This window comes from Talpa europaea (genome assembly GCF_964194135.1).
Source record: "Talpa europaea genome assembly, chromosome: 4".
Lineage (NCBI taxonomy): Eukaryota > Metazoa > Chordata > Mammalia > Eulipotyphla > Talpidae > Talpa > Talpa europaea.
The window spans coordinates 141,229,052-141,249,767 of NC_140070.1; the positions used below are offsets into that span (position 1 = coordinate 141,229,052).

Sequence of the window (20,716 nt, forward strand, 5' to 3'; positions counted from 1 at the left end):
CGCAAACCCCGCCCAAGTCCCAGGAGGGAGTCGCACCAAGGACGTCTGGTCCGTGCCAGGAGGCCGGGCAGGCACTCCAAGGAGCGCAGGAGCTAAGTGGCCTCCCCAGCTTTGTACCGCCCTTCTGCACCTTCCCTGCAGCCCACCCAGGTCGGAATTAGGGTCCCGGTGGACAGCAGAGGCAGAATTCGGGAGAAAGAGAACTCGGGAGAAGAAGGAGCAGCGAAAAGAAGAATCCAGAGAACCTAAACCCGGCAGAGAAGGGGCGCAGCGGATCTCGCCTCCACGGACCCGCGCACCGCCGGGGCGCGCGGCTAAACCTTCCCGCCAGGGCGCAGCCGGGTCCTCTCGGAAGGGCGCAGAGCCCCTCCTGGCGCGCGCCCCTCGCCGGCCCCCCCTGCGCCCCAGGCAGCGCCGAGGAAGGGTCTCCGGTGCAAGACAGGGGTCTGCGGCGATGGCCGAGGCCGCGGGGCGGGAGGGGGACACCCCGGGGCCTCCAGAGGTCCCGGAGCTCGCGTCGGCGGAGAGACCCGACCTGGCGGGCGGGGAGGCGGCGCGCGCGGGGGGCGGCGAGGGCGCCGCGGAGGCGCCAGGGGCCGAGGGGGCGGGCGCAGCCGCGGCCGAGGCGGGGAGCGAGGGGGGGCGCGCGGGGCCCGACGGCGAGCAGGCGCCCGACGCCCGCGGGGACCCCGGGGCTGGGACTCCCGGCGCGAGCGCAGCGCAGGGCGAGGGGGAGGCCGAGGCGGGCGCCCCCCAGGACGCCGAGGGCCCCCAGGACGCCGAGGCCCCCCAGAACGCCGAGGTCCCCCGGGACGCTGAGGCCCCCCAGGACGCCGAGGGCCCCCGGGACGCCGAGGGCCCCCAGGACGCCGAGGGCCCCCAGGGAGGGGGGAGGGGGGAAGGCACAGAGCAGGGGGAGGAGGCGGGCCCCGCGGGCGAGACGCCCGGGGAAGCTCAGGGGGAACCCGGAGACTCCGCGGCCCCCGAGGCAGAGCGGGAGGCCGAGCGCGGGCCGGAGGAGGGCGGAGGGGGTGCGCCTGGGGTTCCGGGGGGCAGCATGGACGCCGAGGGGCCGCCGGGGGGCAGCATGGACGCCGAGGGGTCGGCGGGAGAGGCGCCCGGGGCCGAAGGCGCGCTCGGGGACCGAGAGGACCCCAGCTCTGCGCCCCAGACCGAGGCGGCGGAGAACGAGGGGCGCAGCCCCGGGGAGCTTTCCGGGGGGCCTCGGGGCGCGGCAGCGGGAGCCGAGGAGGAGCCGCAGGCGAGGCCGGCGGAGGGGCCGGGGGACGCGGCGCCCGGGGACCCGAGGGCGGGCGCAGGTGCCGACGCCGGCCAGGGCGAGCGGCGCGAGGAGGCGCGGGAGGCCGAGGACAGCGGGCAAGAGGGGGGCCCGGGGGGGCCGGGCGCGGAGGAGGCCACGGCCGGGGGCGAGGAGGAGCCCCCCAACGGCAGCCCCGAGGGGGAGACCGCTGCGCCGAGTGGGGATGCCGAGCCCGAGGCCGCGCTCAGCAACCACCTGGCGGAGCAGGGCCGCGCCCAGGCCGAGCGCACCGAGGAGGGCGCGCGGGTCAACGGCGGCCGCGAGGACCGAGAGGCGTCGGAGGAGCGGGTGCCCGGGCAGGAGCACGACATCACCCTCTTCGTGAAGGTAAATCTCCGTCCTCCAGCTCCTGGAGCAGCTGCTCCCATCCGGTGTCCTCGGGGCCCAGAGGGACGCTCGGGGACAGAGCTCCTCGCGCCCCTGGCACGGGCACTGCCGTCGGGGAGGGAGCCCGGCAGCCAGGGTGTCTGGGAGAAGAGCAAAGACGCATTGGGGGGAGGACTTGCGGGTTTGGAAGCAAAAAGGCTGGGGGGGGGTGGTAGTGGGGCGCCCTGGGAAGCTGCTGCAGGAACCGGGTGACTGGCAGATCCCCACCAGCAGTCCACTGTCCTTTGTCCTGAAAATCCTAACTGGCCTTTCTAGCCAGGAATGTATTAAAGAATTAAGCTTTTAACTTAAAAAACAAAAAGGTCACACGCCTATTGATTGCAAAGCAATTTCTGCCCAAGGAAGGTCTGAGGACAAGGAGGCTGGTGGTAACCTGAGCTGAGCGGGGCTCCTGACCTCAGAGGCTCAGCCTGGCCCAAAGTTTCCAGCTCCCAAATGGTTTTCCACTTGGGCAGACTCCGTAAGGTGTGTTTGGGAGGAAAGCGGAAGTTTAGTTAAATGCAATAGTATTTATTGAACATTTCCACACTTCTCGTGGAAGAATACAAGCTGCTCCCGACTTGGGCATTGTCGGCCTTTATGTCGTCTTTTTAACCTTATTCCACGTTGGAAGAGGGCAGTGATTTTTGTGAAAGATTTTGTAGAGTCATGACTGAGGAAGCATTGAGTTTAAACAGGCATTTCTACAAGTTATCAAAAATAAGGGACAAAGTTCAGGGGGTAGCTCGCTGGAGGAGTTTTCCTTTACAAAAAAAAAAAAAAAGTGAAGTGAACAATAATCAGGTTAAGAATGTGCATCGCGTGTTCAGCCATAATCCTTCTAGAACACTTTCAGGCTTAGAGAAGCCAGTTATGACTTACACCTCCTTAACTGAATGAAATGTAAGCAAATTCTGATTAGCAAAATTAGAAATGCCCCCAAAGTGATTAGCATCAGAATTTCAAGAGTTGTTTGGAGGACACAGGGGTAAGGGAGGAAGGGCCAGGGTGTTTTCCTTAGTGAAAAGGTGCTGTTGGAGCAATTTGTAAGACCCTGGGACATTTTAAGATTATGCTTTGGGACCCTGAGTGAGGGCATGACTCCTGGGAAGGTCACTGGGAGCAGGGAGTTTGCAGGGAAATTAGGAGAGGGGGAAGCTGCACCTAATGTATGTGTGTGTGTGTGTGTGTGTGTGTGTGTGTGTGTGTGTGTCCCAGATCTCCTTAGTTTAAGAAATTTCCTCTGGTCACAGGGTTACATGATTCCAGCCCATTCCAGCTGCTGTCACAGTTTGGAAATTCAGTGACAGCTTCCCAAAGTCGTCCTGCTTCTAGTTCACCTCTCTCCAATCCAGTCCCTTAGTAGCAGCGAGTAAGCTAGGAAAAAGGATCTGATCATTTTCTTTCTTAGTGTAAATTTCTTCTGTTGTTTATTGCAGAATTTTTGATATGTCTACACCATGCTCCTTGCCAGTCTATAAGGCCGTTTGTGATGTTATTCCCCTTTCCTTGACTTTGCCTGTTTGTCCCCACGCTTTATTACCCAGGGTTCTGCCAGGCAGGCTGTATCGAGCACTTATTTTTCCTTGTGCAACCTCATTCTTTCCTGCCTTGAAATTTTGTGTGAACGGTACCCTCTGCCTCAAGTGAGTTTCTCCCCTCTTGCCCCCTCTGCTGATCCCTGCCTGGGCATCTGCTGTGTGTCCAAGGTTCAGCGTGACCATCATCACCTCTGGGGAGCCTCTTCCAGCCACAGTCTGGACTGGTGTCTCTCTGTTGAAGCTCCATTTACACACTACTCTGTGTGTCCTTCCCCTCCCTTGATGATGAGGCTCATCATTGTATCCCTGATGTGGCGCACAGGACTGGAATGTGCTGAGGACCTGGATGCATGCCTGTCTGCATGAGGCAGTAGAGACTGGTGAGCAAGAGCATCAGTGGGTCCGGAATCACATCCTGGCTCTGCTGTTTTCTTGCTGTGTGACCTTGGGCAAGTCACTTAACCTTTCTGTGCCTGTATTGCTTATGCATAAATGGAAATAATAATAGTATCCACTGAGGTGGTTGTGGGGATTCAATAGTGAAATTCTATAATGCACTTAATACCTGATTTGGAATAAGCATAAGATAAATGTGATCTCTTATTGTTCTCTCTGCTCAGCTCCCATATGTTTTCATTGTTTTGAACAGAAATAATCCCCCCTCCCATTCCATCTCTGCCTTTTTTTTTTTTTTTCTTAAGAGCACATCCCTCTAGGTATCTAATTACCTCCATTCTCTGGGGATAAGAATGTTATGAAAAGCAAAAATAAGTTGTTTTCTCAGATTCTGCTTGGGAGTAGTCTGTGTAGCTAGAGAAGGGGACAACTTTTCCAGAATGTTCTACTCTGATAATTAGCTGAGTGCTCATTTGGTTACCCTTTTTGTTCTTTAAGGAGACAAACCTCTCCAAACAGATTGGTTACAAATACCAGAAAGTAATGACTTGCAACTCAGGAACATGTAGTAATAAAATCTGCTTCTAATCTTAGCCATTTGAGGGTTTATAGTCTTCCTCTTTGCAAGAATTGCTGTTTTATTAAGTTGTCATTTTGCTTTACTCTGTAAGAATGGATTTTTATATATTAAAGAGTCAGGGACATAGGAAAAGTACCCTTGAATTATTGTATGGTCAGTTAATTGTGGATCATGCTAATCTTTACATTCATTTTCTCAAAAAAGTGCTAATTGTTTGTCATCAAATTATAGGGTAACCTTATAATATATTTAGAAAGAATGTTCTTTTCTTTACTCATAACCAAAAGGGTAACAACCTAACAATAGAACAAAAAATAACAACAAATAGCAAACAAAATACTATCAACCAAGGGCAAAGTCAAGGGCTTGAGCCCTTGGGTTTAGGCACCAAAGAAGCTATTCTTCCAAGTTCTAAGGAACATGTATACTTTGAGGTTTGGTTAAGGGGGGTATCACAGCTGAGATACAATTTTCTTGGCAAATTTTGCATGGCATTAAAAAAAAACCCACCTCAATGGGGGCCTACTCCTGGGTCAGAATCTAAGAAATTCTTGAATTATGTTTAGGACACCAGGCAATGACTATTTACACACAGCTGCTGCGAGCTGGAAAACTTGATTTGCCACATTTGGATTCTCCAAAAAAAAATGGAACTGATGATAGAATAAAGTCACATCTCAAGATACCTTTGAATAAGCTTTGTCACCTGGAAATGTTGCCCAAAACTAAGGAGTGGATGAACGGTGCTGCGGTGCATTGTTCACAGACTTGGTGGGCTGGGGGCGCTGGGCGGGTCCAGGGCCGCAGCTGATCGCTCCTGGTCATAGGCTGTGGCTCTCCGCATTTCCCGGGAGAGAGCATGCCGAGACCTGCTCCGTGGGGCCTGTCTCGGAGGACCAGAGAGGGGGATGTTATTGTCATAACTATGGGAAGGCTGCATGTTCCGAAGAGAAATGAGCAAAAATGCACCGTGACTTGAATTCTCCCACCCAAAATGACATTTTTGCTCATTTGTTCTCTGAGTGTCTTACACAACTTGATTATAAAAGACCTGAATGAACATCAGCACAGGGGAGTCGGGGTAGAAACTGAGGTAGAACCCACTGTTTGCTCATCTCTTACTCGCATGTGCACGCACGCTCTGGGGAGAGCCACAGTACGGTGGCCTCTGTGTCCTCGCATGGCCAGGCAGTGGGCTGTGAGCAGTGGGCAGTGAGCCCTGGGGTGATTTTGGTGATGAGAGGGAGGTGGCCACAAGGATGGCTGGTTGATTCAAGGAGGCTCATTTAATGAGAAGTGGGCACAAGCCACCCACAGTCCCAGTTCAGTGTCCCCTGCCAAAGGACCAGAGTCATCCTCCATCCCTTTATGGTGATATGGTGGCAGCAGTTCCTGCCCGGTGCTGATGGGCGGGGCTCTCTGGGACAGTGAGCACGTGGCTGCACCTGCCGCGGCGCCTCCCTCACATTCGGTCCTTAAGCTTCCTGGGTTTCCCAAAGCCTGCTCTCCTCCAGGAGCTGACCATCTGCAAGACACATTCAGAAACACTGCTCTGGGGGCCGAAGCAGGAGAGTCACCCTTTTGTTTCTCACACACAGAAAAATAAAGCCTAGAATTCAAAGGGACGGGGCCGGAGCCTTACTTTAGGTCCAGATGGTTCGTGCTGCTTCAAGGTTAATGCATGAACTCAGCACACGTGGGTTTATCACCTGATGTGTGTCCAGTGCTGGGTGGGAGTATGTGGGCCCAGCCTCAAGCAAGACCACTGTCCTCGCAGAGCTGACCGTCTAGCCAAGGGTGGAGACCAGGGGGGATTAGATCAAAAAGCAGGGGCCAAGAGCTTTTCTCTCCATGTTCTCTCAGCCCCCAGCACAGGGCCTGGCACACAATTAGCACTGCCCTCCCCAATTAAAGCTAGCAGGTGACAGGAGAGAGGGAGGCTGGCAGGAGACCATAGGAGTATCCCCCAGGAGGACCTCCAGATGCAGCAGCAGTGATGACATTATTACTGATTTCTCTGTATTTTGGGAAATTAGAAAGTGGCATCCTCTGAAAATTCCTACACTAATTCTTTAAGATTTTCAAATAAAGGCTGGCTTTGCTCTAGCCATTCTCTGAGCTCCTGAGACACTGGGCAAAGAACAGTTTCCTCAGCAGTTGGGGAGGTATTTACATCTCCTGAACTCCACTTTCTCTGTCATTGATCATCTCTGGTCTTTTCCCCCCAGAGTGTTGGTTCATAAATGGACTTTGTATTATGGCAGAGTTGGGGGAGATATTTCCTCCACATTGTAGACAGTGTGTAAAAGACCTCAGCATGTGTTCTGCTAACCCATTCTCCTTCCAATAGGGAAGAGTCACCAAGTCCATCACTAACTGGAGGCCACCAAGCCAAAAAATGTTTTCTGCTGAGTTCTTTAGGGGAAGGGTGCTGACCCCTAGCTCAAACCCACTTTATATTTCATCTTCTTAGGCTACATATGTTGCAACTGGCACCAAATTTGGAGTTTTATTTATCAAGGAAGAAAGGAATTGCTATGGGATGAACACTCAGCATTGTCTGTCGTAGTCAGAAATATGTAAGGCTCTGAACATCTTATGTTTATTGTTATATATTTTCTTTTCTTTTTTTTTTTTTTTTTGCTGGTGAAGCCCACAATCTTGATACAGGTAAAGTTGAAATAAAACAGAGATTAAGCATTTTTTATACAGTTTGATATTCATGTGGCCCATGGGATTTTGACTTTTTTTTTTTTAAAGATAATGTACTAGGGTAATAAAAATTATAACTATAGAAAGATAAATTTCAATGAAAAGTATTTTTCCATTTCGGAGGCCCAGTCTCTCAGTTCTTTTCCCTGGAAACTGCCTCTTAATATCTTTGCCAGAAGCATTTGGTGCATATTCAAGCAATATATAAAATATCTTCACTGTATTGGTCATCTTATTCTGTGTAACTAATTACCCTAAAACTTAGAATCTTAAAACAATAAATGTTTGTTTTAGTTTCTCTGTGTGAGGAGTTTGGAAGGAGCTTGGTTAGTAGTTGTGGCTCATGAGGCTGCAGTGAGGACATTGGTCAGGGTTGTGGTGTCATCTGAAGGATTAATAGGGACTGGAGGATCACTTTCAAGATGGCTGACGCATGTCTATTGGCAAGAGGTTCCAATTCTCACTGCTTGGGGCTCTTCCCATAGCATTGCTTTAGTATCTCACAACATGGCATCTGGCCCTCCCCAAAGCAGGGGTCCAAAAGAGAGGAAGCCAGAATGCCTTTTATGACCTAATCTCAGAAGTCATGTATTGTCATTTCTGTCTTAATTCACTAAAGCCAGCTCTGAAGGAGAACAGAACTAAACTCCACTTTTTAAAAGATGGAACTTGAGTTGATTATGTTGAATGAAATCAGCCCCAATGTGAAAGATATCAGATGGTTTTATTCATCTGTGCCATATAAATATAAAAAAGTCCAATTTCATGCAAACAATTGAAGAAATAAAAATTTGAACTCAGCCAAAATAAAAAAAAAATCCATGCATGGGTAGGATTTTGACCTTTATCAAATTTCCTCTTTAAGGAGATTCTACTAAATCATATTCCCTGACACTAGATGATCCCACATTTGTTTTCCCAGCTTTTCCCATGCAGTATATTATCAAATTTTTGAATCTTAGAGGTGAAAATGCAGTCCATGTAAATCCATTCACATCTCTTCTAGCATGGGTGAGACTGAGTATAAGTTTATATATTTAAAGACTGATAGTATCTGTTTTTCCGTGAACTGGCTACTTAAACTCTTTGTACATTTTTCGAATAACCTTTTGGCGTTATTCTTCCTGATTTTTATATTAAGGAAATGAGACAATTGTCTGTCATAGGGGCTGCATGTATTTTATGGGGCTCCTTTGACTATTTGCACTGGAGTAATTGTTCTTTTACTTTCAGCAATTTCTTGTAATCGATGGAGAGATACCAAAGAGGCTACTGGCACACTTAGAATCTCAACCTCTCTTACTGCAACCTTTAAACGCTCTGTTTCACTTTATATCTTAAAACTTCTTAGGTGTTTCAAATCTTGCCTTTCTCCCTCTCTTTTTAACAAGATTACATTTTATCAGGCACATGCCCTTTCAGAATTAAACTCTTCCATTGTAAGAATTCCTTTTCAAGACAAAATATGTAGAGAGCAGGATCATTTCCCATCCACACTGCTCCGCCTGAAAATGTAAGGTATATCCCTTTGATCTTCACATGCCACCTCTGAAATGCATTCAGTTCCCACAAAAGATTATGAAAAAATCATCCGTGATATCAAATGTTGTTTCTGAGCTTGTCTCCTAACCAGATGTTCTATTTATGCTCCTTTCTGAAACTGACCAAAATTGGCTGAAATTTCTAGAGAATGATGACAAATTCTATCTATCGAGATCCAGTGAACTGTGGAAACCTTCACTTACTGCTTTATATTTAATTAGTGAGAAGATGAACTGAAATACTCCCATGTCAAAGATTATGTAGAGAGATGGTTTTGAGGCTTCTGAGGGGGCAGTTCTGTGGAGGACAGATATGCTGATACACATCACTTCAGTCTGATCTTATTTGTGTATGTCTGAAACCACCAGATTAAAAATAGTCTCTAATTCTAGAACTTCACTAGGTTTCTGAATTCTGACCCCAGCTCAGAGTTCTCTTTCCTTCTTAGTTGTCCACATGAAAGTGGAATCTTTTGATGTGAAGCAAAAGCTGCTTTTTCATCTTCCAAATGACCAAGTGGTGTTTGGGCTCACGTGGTGATTCAAAGCAAATATTCACGGAGGACCTGCCAGATATCAGCCTTCTAACTTGGAGCTGGGGGTGCAACAGTGACAAAAAGTGACAAGCACTGCCCTGATTTACTGGAGCCTCCAGTCTAGAGAATGATCTAGGAGTTGAAGGGACAGGAGGGACAAACCAGATGGCAGGCTGGGCAGCTGCAGCCTCAGGGGAGATGTGGCTCCTAGAGCTCGACTGCCGTCTGAAAGGAGCAGTCTGCTCGGCAGTCCTCTCTCCTGGAACTGTGCTGTGCACGATGGCTATGTAGTGAAAGCACGTGCCATATTGGGGGAAGAATGGGTGGTCAGTTTTCAATGACATATTTTTAAAAAATCTTTTTAAAAAGAGATTTATTTATTTATGCATACAAGAGCTGGGGTACAGGCCAGAGATGAGGGGCAGGGGAGGATGAGAGGATCCATCAGCAACAGAGTGGGGAGCAGAACAGGCAGACTGACCGAAATACACTGTTGAGCAGCGGGCGAGGCAAGAAAGGTCTGCCTCGCCATGTGGGTTTCTCCCTGGCCGGCCGGGGATCAAACTCGTGCTGAAGAGGCTATGGATTGCTTAAGTGCGGTGCTAAACCCCTTGTGCCACCAGGGAGGCCCTTTAATGACATATTTTGAATGACATACATTTATAATCCTATACAATCTTGCCATCGAAGCCAGCGATGCCCCACGAGTCACACTGTATTTATAGAGTCTGGCTTTTGTCTGGGTTCAGTAATTAAACAATGATTGAAGTCCTGTGCATGTTATAAATCAGATTTGCCTTTCTGTTCTCTGATAGGGTTGATAGTGTGAAATAGAGTTGGAGATCAAAAGGGGGGTAACAAAGCTCACTCAGTGGTGTCAGCTGGTGGTGGTCTGGTCTGGGGAGTCCAAGGTTATTTCACACTCTTGGCTCGTGTCTTGGCACAGTGGCTGGTTGATGGGGCTCAGGTGAGTTGTCAGAGGGGGCACCTATGAGGAGTCCCCCCGGCATGGCAGCCTCAGGATGGTCAGTGAATTGGCCAGATGCTGCACAGCAGTGTCTCCTGTGTCCTGCTGGTCACCAAGTAGTCAGGAAGGTCAGGCTGGAGTCAAGGGAGGGGGATCAGACCCACACCCCATGGGAGGCAGATGGAAGAAACCTGTGGCCATCTCTGACCCATCACACCGTGGTACTGCAGGTGGTGCTCAGGAGCGCCAACCACCTATTTACAGACCTGGTTCTTTACCAGCCTGAGCTTACTCAGCAGTGCCTGAAAGCAGGGGTGGTCATTTTTCCTTATATTCACTGATGGGTGAAGCAACAGCTCTGCTGAACTTACTGTAGCCAATAAGGTAAGGGCCTGAGAGGAACAGAGCAAGGCCATTCTGAGCTGCTGTTTATGATGCAAAGAGCCATAACTGACTGTTTCAAATGGCAGTTTACAAAAAGGCCCCCTCCATGGCAGACGCATTAATACCTCTAAGTTTTCTTAAGCCCTGAATTCTCTGTTTGGAGAGCCAAATGACACAAAGAAACCACTGAGAGTGACCCAAACTTCATCCCATCTGACCAGGTATGGGGACAGACTCCAAGGCGTCCAGCCTGGAGTTAAACAAGGGGACCCACGCTGGGGAGAGAGGAATCTTTCCAGGCATCTTTGAACTCATCGCCTTCATAGCCTTGACACTGATGGCATCAAAAGTATTCATTCTCCTCATTTATGAAGAAGCCTTGGGTGCCTGGATCTCCAGACCAATAGCACCTCTATTCTATGTGGCCTTCAAAGCACATGGCAGCGGTGATGCACTGAATGTCTGAGACCTCGGTGTCTGCAGTGGCCTCGGTCCTAAAGTCCTACCTACCATTAGGGAACAGTGACCTCTTGTCCCCAAGGCTAGAAATATCCAGACATAAAGCCCAGACTGTCTCCTCTGCCTGCAGCTCGCCACCCTCTCCCACGAGGGACCCCGGGCTGGGCCTACCAGCCATTGTGCCAAGACAATACACGAAAGTGTGAAGTGGTCTTGGACCCTCCCCCCCCAATAGCCCACCACCAGCTGAACACATGGGATGACCTTTGTCAAGGTCACATGGTACAGAAGGATGCCCTAGTCAGGCCTTGTCCAAATTCCTGACCCACAAAATCATGTGATATCGTCAAAGGCCTGTTTGGCTGCTGAATATGGGGTGATTTGTTCCCTGTCCATAGGCAACTGAAACACAGAGCTCCTGGTGAGATCCCGGTGGGTGGAAAGCCAGGGCGGAGGGGAAAGTTGGGAGTGGCCCAGGGTAGTTCCAGGCTGGGTGCAGGTGGAAGGGGGCTGCGGTGACTTTGCCCCTTGGGTGGGTGCACTTCGCCCTCCCAGGGCCTGGAGAGGTTGCCTCACCTGCCATCACCCGGTGATTCACAAACACCAGCCACCGGGCACAGTAAATCAGGCTTCCAGAATAAGATGTTCCTTTATTGCAATAATTCCTTTCGAGAATTTTACAAGCAAATAAGCTTTTCATCTCCATGTAAAAGCTTCGGTTGGTGTCAGGCCATATTATTAAAAAAGGATTAGAAATAGCCGCCGAGCCTTTGAGGCACACTGCACATGTGCCGATACACAGCGAGTTCCCTCTGGGCCTCCGTGCGCGTCTCGGCCCTCTGTTCCTCCCTGGGACAAAGCGCGCTCACAGCTCGGCCTCTGGCCAGAGTTTCCAGCTGGGGCGGCCGGCTCAGTGATTACGCTCCGTGGGTCAAGGGTGGCCACCAGAGCCACCTCATAATGTGCCGATTGTTAGCGTGTTGGAGAGAGCAACACCCTATATCCTTGGGAACATAGTTAGGATTCGTGGCCTTTTTAAAAGGTTCAGATCTAAGTATCAGAGTTTGAGGGTCTGGAATCTAGTTCTTCGGCTCTGAGTGTGGCCACAGCTGCCATTGCGCTTCCAACCTGAGGACGTGGAGGAGCAGGTGTGGCGGGCCAGGGCCCTGTGGCCTGGGGCCAGGAGCCCAAAGCCACTTAGCCGCCCAGCTCTCCCCCACTGAGGACAGGTGGCCGCCCCTTGGGCCGGGGAGGCCAGCAAGTCCATCTAGAAAGACTAATTTTAAAGACTTTATTTATTTATTTATGCACACAAGAGCTGGGGTACAGGTCAGAGATGCGGAGGGTGAGAGGATCCACCAGAGACAGAGCGGGGAACAGAACAGGTGGACTAACCAAAATACACTGCTGAGGGGAGCAGCGGGCGACACAGGTGTTGTGCCCACGTCGAAACCTCAGCTAAGTTTGGTTCCACAACAGGAGAGGTCTGCTGCGCCATGGGGGTTTCTCCCTGGCCAGGCGGGGATCGAACTTGTGCTGCAGAGGCTGTGGATTGCTTCATAGTGTGGTGCTTAACCCCTTGTGCCACCAGGGAGGCCCAAGACTTATTTTAAAAAACACACGCAATTGTATGGGGAATATAAAAATAAAATTTATTAATAAAAAAAATAAAAAAAAATGGAAAAAAAAAAACCCACACACACTGTTTTCTAAAGTAGGCGTCGCTATACTTCGGGTGTATTTCCCCTTCATGGGCTTAGGGGAAGGGCGCGGTGTAGAGTTTGCGGCACAGGGTACGCCAGCCAGCACCACGGGCCAAGATGTGCCAGTGAGACCGGGCAGGTAAAGGAACAATGTCTGCAGAAACGCCCCACGGGCTGCAAACTGGAGGAGTCGCTTCTGACGCAGCCTGCAGGGCTGGCTTCAGGCTCCGGGCTTTGTTGGTTGCTGGCTGTTTGGCTGCTCCACTGGAGGGCGGAAGAGAGGAGGTGAGGAGGACAGGGCCACGTGGCACTGCCCGGCCTGGTCGCCTTCCCTGCAGAAAAGTTAAGAGCAGAGAGGGCTTCCAGATGTCTGCACCGGGCAGGAGCGGTGCTGGAATCCAGCGGTGCTGCAATCACTGGCCTCACGCCCGCTGCGGCCTGCACAGCCCCTCCTGTGGACGCTGGCCGGCTATCAGTGGTCACAAGAGTCCAGCAGCGTGTCTGCTTCTTGCTCGCCTCCCAAGCACAGCAGGATCTGCCCTCCAGCCTCATGTCTCATGTCTGCACATTATTGGGGAAGACCAGCCAAGGTGCCTATTTTGTTGGGAGAAACTGCAGCGCAATAAGACGTGGCCAGGGCACTGGAAAGGCCTGGGTGGAGGGAGAAAGACCCTGGGGCCTGAGTGCACAGCCTGTCTCAGGCTGGGGAGGTCATGTGGTTACTTACCCCGTCTCCCAGGGAGACTCACAAAGAGGAATTCCAGAATTTGAGCAGGGGTATCAAATTCCCATGGCTGCAATGTCAGAATCTCCCCAAAGCAAGCAGCTTTTCTGCATTCCTTGCCCCTTGCAGAAGCTGTAAAATCGGCTAAGCACTCAGTCCACGCGAGCCTGGAGCTCCCTGTCACGTTGCTGTTGGTTCCCCGCCTGTCGTCTCCGTCACCATCTCTGAGGTTAGAGTCCTCTCGGGCTGCCTTCCATTTCATGGCAGCCGCCTCCTCCAATGTTGCGGTTCGTTGGGCGTTTCTATAGAGTTTGTTCCTTGAGCTCTTGGCAAAGAAAATAATCTCTTGTATCATTGTTTCCCTGGGAAAACCGGTCAATACGTCAGTTCAACTCACATCATCTTTCCCGGGGATGGAGGCCGTTTGGTAAGAATGTCCTTCCCTAAAAGGTATCCGTCAGTGATATTTTTTCTCCCCCCTACGTAGGGGTCTTCTACTTTTTATGGCGCTGGCGATTTTTCCTGGCCCACCAGACGTTGTGCATTTTACTTTGTTGGTTTGCTGGAATTTTTGCAAACTTTCTACATTTGAGTGCTTTTCTGGAACACAGTTACTTAGAAACAGTATTAGAATCCTCTTCCCACTATCTCATACACCTGCGCGCCTCCTGCCCTCCCTCCCAGCCTCCCTTGGTTTGTGGATGATCTTATTAATGATCGCTAGTTTTAGTAAGTATTTTGCTTTGTCAGCTCGCCTGCTGGGTCCCGCGTCTTTGTCCTTCTGACTTGCTTCGCGGCACATCACCGCCTCCAACTCCCTCCATTTTGCTGCAAATGACAACATTTCATCTTTCTTTATGGCTGAGTGTGTATGTCTACTTTAGAAAACAGTGTGTGTTTTTTAAAATAAGTCTTGGGTCTCCCTGGTGGCACAAGGGGTTAAGCACCGCACTATGAAGCAATCCACAGCCTCTGCAGCACGAGTTCGATCCCCAGCTGGCCTGGCCAGGGAGCAACCCCCATGGCGCAGCAGACCTCTCCTGTGTCGCCCGCGGCTCCCCTCAGCAGTTTAAGTAACAAACTTAACAATCTGTAGTCGAGGTCCTCCGATGAAAAGCCCATGCCATACCCTATTCTGGGCAATAAGGTGAAGTAGCTGTTGAGATTTGGAGAGCATGACTTACTAAGTTCTTGCTTCTGATACCAATAAATGGAAAGAGTGAAAAATACCCTGGAGTGGTGTAACTTGTTCAGAGAATAATGTGTGAAGTGAGTGTGTGACTCTTTCTCCAACACCGTCCGCAGAATGGGCATATCGGGGTTTTTTCCCCACCATGGGAACCCCAGAGCAGGTCAGGAAGAGAGTAAAGCACCAGAAACCCCAGAACCAGCTCTTCCTGGGGTGGCTTCTCTTGGGGGGGCCTCTCCTCTAGTCCCATTGCTGCTGGTCCCTCAACCTTGAAGACGTGTCAGTACCTCTGGGGTCTGAATTCCTTCTGTCCCGTGCGGCCGGTGCTCACGGTCCATGTGTTGGGGGGCTGACAATAGTTTGGGTGTTGGTTAATGTGTTGGGGGCTGATGGTCCATGGCTTGGGGCTCATTGACCGACCCCATTGGTTCTCGTATTCATTCACTGCTTCGGCAAGCTGGTGAAGTCCCCCAAGGTGCATACAGGAAGCTCTCCTTTTTTCTCTCCCAGTTCTGTTTCTAAGTGTGAGGTTTTGCGTTGACCGGCTCGGGGGAGCCGAGTTTTGTGCTGTTTTCCCCTTGTGCTTTATTTTGTCGAGTAGACCTTTGATGAACAGACTCGCGGATGCTGCAAAACCAGCCCCTCTGTCCCCCTTCTCCTGCCATTTTCGGGGCCGGGTGTCTTTATGACCAGGGTCCTGCAGGCCGTCCAGTCTGTGGATTGGAACAGAAATGGGGTCGGGGAAGCAGAGTGGGTCTGGTTTACATGGAGCCTGAGGGTGGACTGGACAAGCTACACATGTTGTCCCCAGTCTCCTGGACACTCTGATTTTCCCATCTGTGTGGTTGTCATTATTTTGGCGACAAGTGAGACTCTCGTAGAGGCATGAAAATAACGCACCTGTTTTTATTCCAGCAGCATCTTTCTTCCAATAATTCAGGGCATGTGCATCACTTGCCTTCCGTTCGTCACTGTGGGAGGCGGGTGGGGCAGCCCCTGGAGGGTCAGCGAGAGGGGCTCTCGCGCTCTCTCCTCCCTCATCTGAAGGCCACACACTCTTCTCCAAAGCCCATGCCCCTGTTGTTTCTCCAGGTGAACCTGGGACTGGGGGCAAGTAGGGGAGGACCGAGAGAAAGGTCTAGATCTTTGGTCTCGGTCAGGCACACTCTTAGGAAGAAGCTGGTCCTGACGTCCAAGCGCCTCCCCCCAAGCCCGCGGGGAGGGGCTGGCTCACCGCTCCCTGGAGCTGGCGGCCTTGCTGCAGAGCTCTGCTCTTCCTCTGGGGGTTGGAAGGGGGTGCAGAATGAACCCAGAGACTTCTTCCAAGGTCTCCGTGTTTCCAAGCCTGCCCCTTGCACCCTGTCATCCCTTCTGGGTGTGATTTTTCTATTGCCCTTTTCTCCCAATTTTAATTTCTAGTCTGTTTTCTCATACGGAGGCGCTGCTATGGAGCTTTCTCACATGGCGCATGAGGAACCTGAAATTCTATTATGAGCTCATCCATGACAGGGCTCAAAGAGACAGTGGGGCTTTCTCTGTGGGGTGGGGGTGCCTGGGGGTTGTTTCAGGAATTCACCTTCCTAGGTGGGCAAACACTTCCGACGCCCCCTTTGTGCTGTCTTTGTTGGCTGGGACATTGCCTTGGATACTCTATCATTTTTGACTCACCCTCAGCACGGTATGAAATGAGACCCCTTGGCCTACAACCCCCATCGTAGGAATCCCCTTTTAGGGATTATCCTAATTCTAGTTCCCCGGATGTGTACGGGATATTTCCACTTCTTACTCCTACAAGAAACCATCTATCATTTTCCAAGTCGATTTCCTACCTGTGGCTCATGAAGCTTGTTTGGGGGTTCCACCTGCTGGGGGACAGAGGGGTCCTCTGGTCCTTCCCACAGCTGATGGTGCATGAGGGCTGAGCATTGCCCGGCTGTCCAGGGGAATAGCCTCGACCTCTGGTGATAGGCAGCTCCCCCGGGCCACAGCCGATGACCTTGGCCTGTCCTTTTGATCCTGAAACAGAGAACACTTTCCTTTCAGTTAATGACCATCAGGCGCTTCGCGTAGAACACTGTCTAGTCCCTCTGTACACAAAGCAACATTTAGTCGCCTCGCCGCTGACTTCCCATTTTCCAAGTTTCCCTTAGTTTTGCTCCTTAACGTGAAACTGACAGACGGCCATTCCTCACGGGTCTGGACGACTCAATATTGCTTGGATTTGGGATAATAAGCAAATATTTCTAGGAAATCCCAGCCACATGCCGGGCTCCATGACACAGAGGAGGGGACACATTGCCCGGACAGGAAATGGCCACAGCCACAGGGTGATTTGCAACCGGTAGGGACGTGGGTTTTTTGGTCACTTCCTGTGAAAGCCCTTCTGAAACCAAGACCTTAGACGGGTGTGTTGGTTTGTGGACAACTATGAAGCTGGTCTCAGCCTCGCTATCTCTTTTGGACAAGCAGGCCAGGGTTAGGAAATCATGAAACAATCACGGGGCCCCTCTGTTTCTTTTCCCAGGGTGAGGGTGGGGACGGAGTGCCAGTATTTGCCAAAAAAAGCAAGTGGCACCGAAAAGACTTCCTTATTATAAAGCCAGGGTGCTAGGCTTGGCCTTGGCAGGGTTTGTCTGGAGAGTGAGTGGCTGATCCCCTTTGGCCTCAGGCCAGAGACCTTCCCTGTTGCCTGGGTCAAGCTAGGCCGTGGAATGTAGTCATGGCTACGCACCATGGGAAGTGGGTGAAGGTAAAGATTTTAGATAATTCTGTAATGCCTGCAGTCTCTCCAAATCTGTTTGTTTCATTTGCTAACTTCCATCACGCGCTACTGCCTGTCTCTGCTCACTGACAAAGAACTTTCAAGTTCAGTAAATGACTTCTCCATGTCTTGGGAACCCCCAAACTTGTAAGGACTCAGGGACTAGAGGGAATGCAAAATAAAGTCATTATCCTCTGAAGCATAGTTCTGATAATGTTCTAGGATTTTTCCTAAACTCTACACTTTATAAAATTTTGACTCTGGTCTTCTTGCTTGGAAGCCTGTGGCCAAGTCCGTGGATCCAGCACCCGACTGTGTCCTTGGATTCTTTTGTCTCCTTTCACCGAAGCAACATGACCAGCCGGTTGAACACAAAGCTCGTGAAACCCGAGGCACCAGTGAAGCACCCGGCTGCCTCTTCTCTCAGTGACCAGGAAAAAAAGGAGCATCAGGGAAAAGGAGCAAGTCCATGGAGCTTAGGGCCCTTCAGGAGGTAGACAGAGGATAAAGCTTATTGCATTTGTATTTAAATAAGAAATGAACCCCAGGTGGGCACAAGAAGTTCTGTGGCTTTGGCAAGAGCCTTTGGGACCTGCTCCATCCTCTATCAAGGAAGCGGCTTCAGGAGAAATCCGTCCCCTCTTGGGCTAGATCTGGCTGCTTCTACCTGTCCCAGAAGGTACAGCAGACATTTTCGGTGAAAATTTCCATGAGATCTGTTACAAGCTTTAGAAAATCAAGTTGACTTTGTTGCTATTAATGACCTCGGTTGCTATGTTTCAGGCCACCAGGTGATTGCACTTTAGATTTTGGGTTTCTTTCCTCCGTATCACGACCAGTGGTAGTAACGGACAGGGCTTCTCAGTGAAGTCTCAAACCCTTTGGAATGAGACCTGATGGGGGTACCTTTACAAAGGGAAATATGCTAAGACAGGACAAGGGGCTTTGCCACTTCATCAGACTCCTGGAGGAAGGGGTCACCTGGTCCATTGAGATGGACCCTTTTCCTGTTATGTTGTAGGAGATGGACAGAGTGAGCTTGCAGGAAGGTTAGGGGTGTGCGGCTGGTACCCTCTCCTAGGTTGGCTCTGGGAAGACAGGAATAACCAACCCCCCTTAACAGACTGGTTATTTTCTAGACAATTCTGAGATTCAGGCATTCATGGCAGGCAGGTGTGGGCATTTATAAACAGGAGGATTTTGGATCTCACGCAAAGCAAACCCCACAGCTGAGCCCCGCCTTCTAAGTGCCTGAGTTCCGCCATCTTTCGATATTAAAAGGAAAGCATCTCCATTGATGTTAGACCCTATTTCAAAAGAATTCCCCCGATAACCCTGAAACATTTCTAATTAACTGCCTCGTTTAAGTCTGAACAGAAAAATATAGAATTACCAGCCTTTCTTCCCCACTTGACCCCCAGGATTAAAAGGGGTTCATTAAAAGCTAACGGAATGTCTTGGAGGCAATAGTCCTCTCTGTAAATAGCTAGATCCAGGCCTTTGGCCTTAACACTCACAAACATCACAAAGAAAAAGAAAGTGAAAATTGGTATCTTTTTAACTTTACAAGAAACTATGTGTTTCTAGAGAATTTTACAAAAGCGCTAGAGAAAATTGAGAAAATGAACTCTGAACCCCACAAGAGGTCATTAGAATTTCCCCTTCACAGTCCGCTCTGCTCAGCATGGGGGGCCCTGCTCTGCCTCCCCCCACAACCCCTCTCGCGTCTCCCCATCAACCTTCAGCGAGAGTCTGGAAACGATTTAAAGATCTTCAATTATTTTTTTGCTAATTGAGCAAAGTAGGCACAGTTCAGCGGCTGGTCTCAAATCAAGATGTATTTTTAAAGGTTCCAGGTTCCAAGGCATAAGGTATGCCTTGGAAAGACAGAACAGAAAGACAGGGCCCTCTTCTTCCACAGGGGGCCCGAGGGTAATCCAGGGTAGCAGAGATCAACTTACTTTCCCAGAAATTTCCTGGTTTTAAAACTGAAAATCCCAAATAGCAGGGAAGGCCCTGAGTCCCTGGAAGATCAGAAGGTTTAGCTTCTTATAGGGGCCCCATCGTGGCAGGCCCGCACTGGGGTGGGAGGCTTGGGAGGCAACTGACTCCCAGCCCCCGGTGAATCTTAGCGCTTTCTTTGGACTCTCTCTGGCGATCTCTTGTGGTCTCGCCTCTTGTGTAGTCACGCATCCTCCCATAGCCGTCCTCTGAGTGACGCTGCCCTTATAGCCCTGACCTCTAGGCTCAGGTGTGCACGCTCAGGCATGCGCACAACCATACTCCAGGTGTCCACAGTCAGGTACGCGTGTCCCGCACCCACACTCCCCAGTGCCTTCTGCATTAACACAAACAAGGCCACAGGTGATAGCCACAGAGGCTAGTGGTGTAAAAAGTCTGACCAATAATTCACTTACCCTGCAGGCCCCAAACCCACCATACCCCATACTCACCTTATCCAGCAGGACCTAGTTCCGGGTGGATCCTCTGCAAGTGCATCTCAGGACCACAAGGGGGCGCCAACAGCCTCTCGAAGTTCTCACCTTTGGCGAAAGCAGGTTTTAAAAAACCACAGTAAAGAAATAAGATTAAAAAGAGCAAAATGCCCTGGGTGGACCCCTCCTCCTGCTTGTGTTTTATGTTAGAGTTTTGGCCAGGTGGATCCACTAATTGATCTTACCAAATAAAAAATTGGGGTGGGGGGTGGGGACTGTAGCTTTTGAGCTCAGGTAGGAAGCTATCCTCTGGGCTTGTGGCCCCAAAGATGATGTGGAGGGGTCACCCCACAGTTTGGGTGTAAACAGTCACTGTAGTTCCCAAGTCCCCACCCAGGTGCTGTGGTTTTGTCTTGGCCCTTTACTGGGTTCTGCACAGAACTTCTCCAGACGATACCTTCTTCCCCTGGGGCCATCACACAGTCTCTGGCAAATGAGAATTTCTAAAAATAAACCAAGTGCTGTCCTCTTCGGGGGTTGCTGCTGACAGGAAATCCCCAAATGGGTTCACCATTTGGGAATCATCAGCTGAACAGCCACTTGTCACTTGAGGACAAGAAATGTATGGTGTGGTGACTGTTGCTGTGTGGACATTTTAGAGTGAGGTCCCGCAAACCTCGTGGTTCAGCCTCCACACACCTGGGCTGTGAGGCAGCTGTGGGGACCACTGTCCTGGCTGTGGTTCATCGTTCACTGAGATGCCCTTAAGAGAAGTGACCTTCAGATTTCTCAGGCTGCTGGAATAAATGATAAAGTTGGTGACTTAGAGCAACTCTAGTTGTTTATCTCAAAGCTCTATTGCGTAGAAGCTTAACACAGCTTTCTCTGGGCTGAAATTACAGCCTCTTTAGGACTGTTTCTTTCTGGAGGTTCTGGGGAGAATCTATGTCTTTGCCTTTCGCAGCTTCTAGAGGCACCTGTGTTCCGTGGCTCAGAGCCCCTTCCTCCACCTTCAAAGCAGGTAACGCTAATTTCTCTGACCATCGTTTTCTACATAAGTCTTCCCTAGCCTTCCCCAGCTGGGAAGGTCCTCATTTTGGG

The 20,716-nt window shown here is 50.6% G+C and overlaps 1 protein-coding gene across 1 annotated transcript in view; it reads left to right on the forward strand.

Annotated features, from left to right (window-relative positions):
• Positions 1-454: 454 nt before the first annotated feature.
• CLIC6 (chloride intracellular channel 6) overlaps positions 455-20,716 on the forward strand; it is a gene marked incomplete at both ends in the record, with an annotated part of 41,788 nt that continues 21,526 nt past the window's right edge. Inside the window, one exon of the mRNA XM_084232753.1 lies at positions 455-1,648. Within this exon, the coding sequence (XP_084088879.1) occupies positions 455-1,648 (1,194 nt within the window). The remainder of the gene's footprint in view (positions 1,649-20,716) is intronic.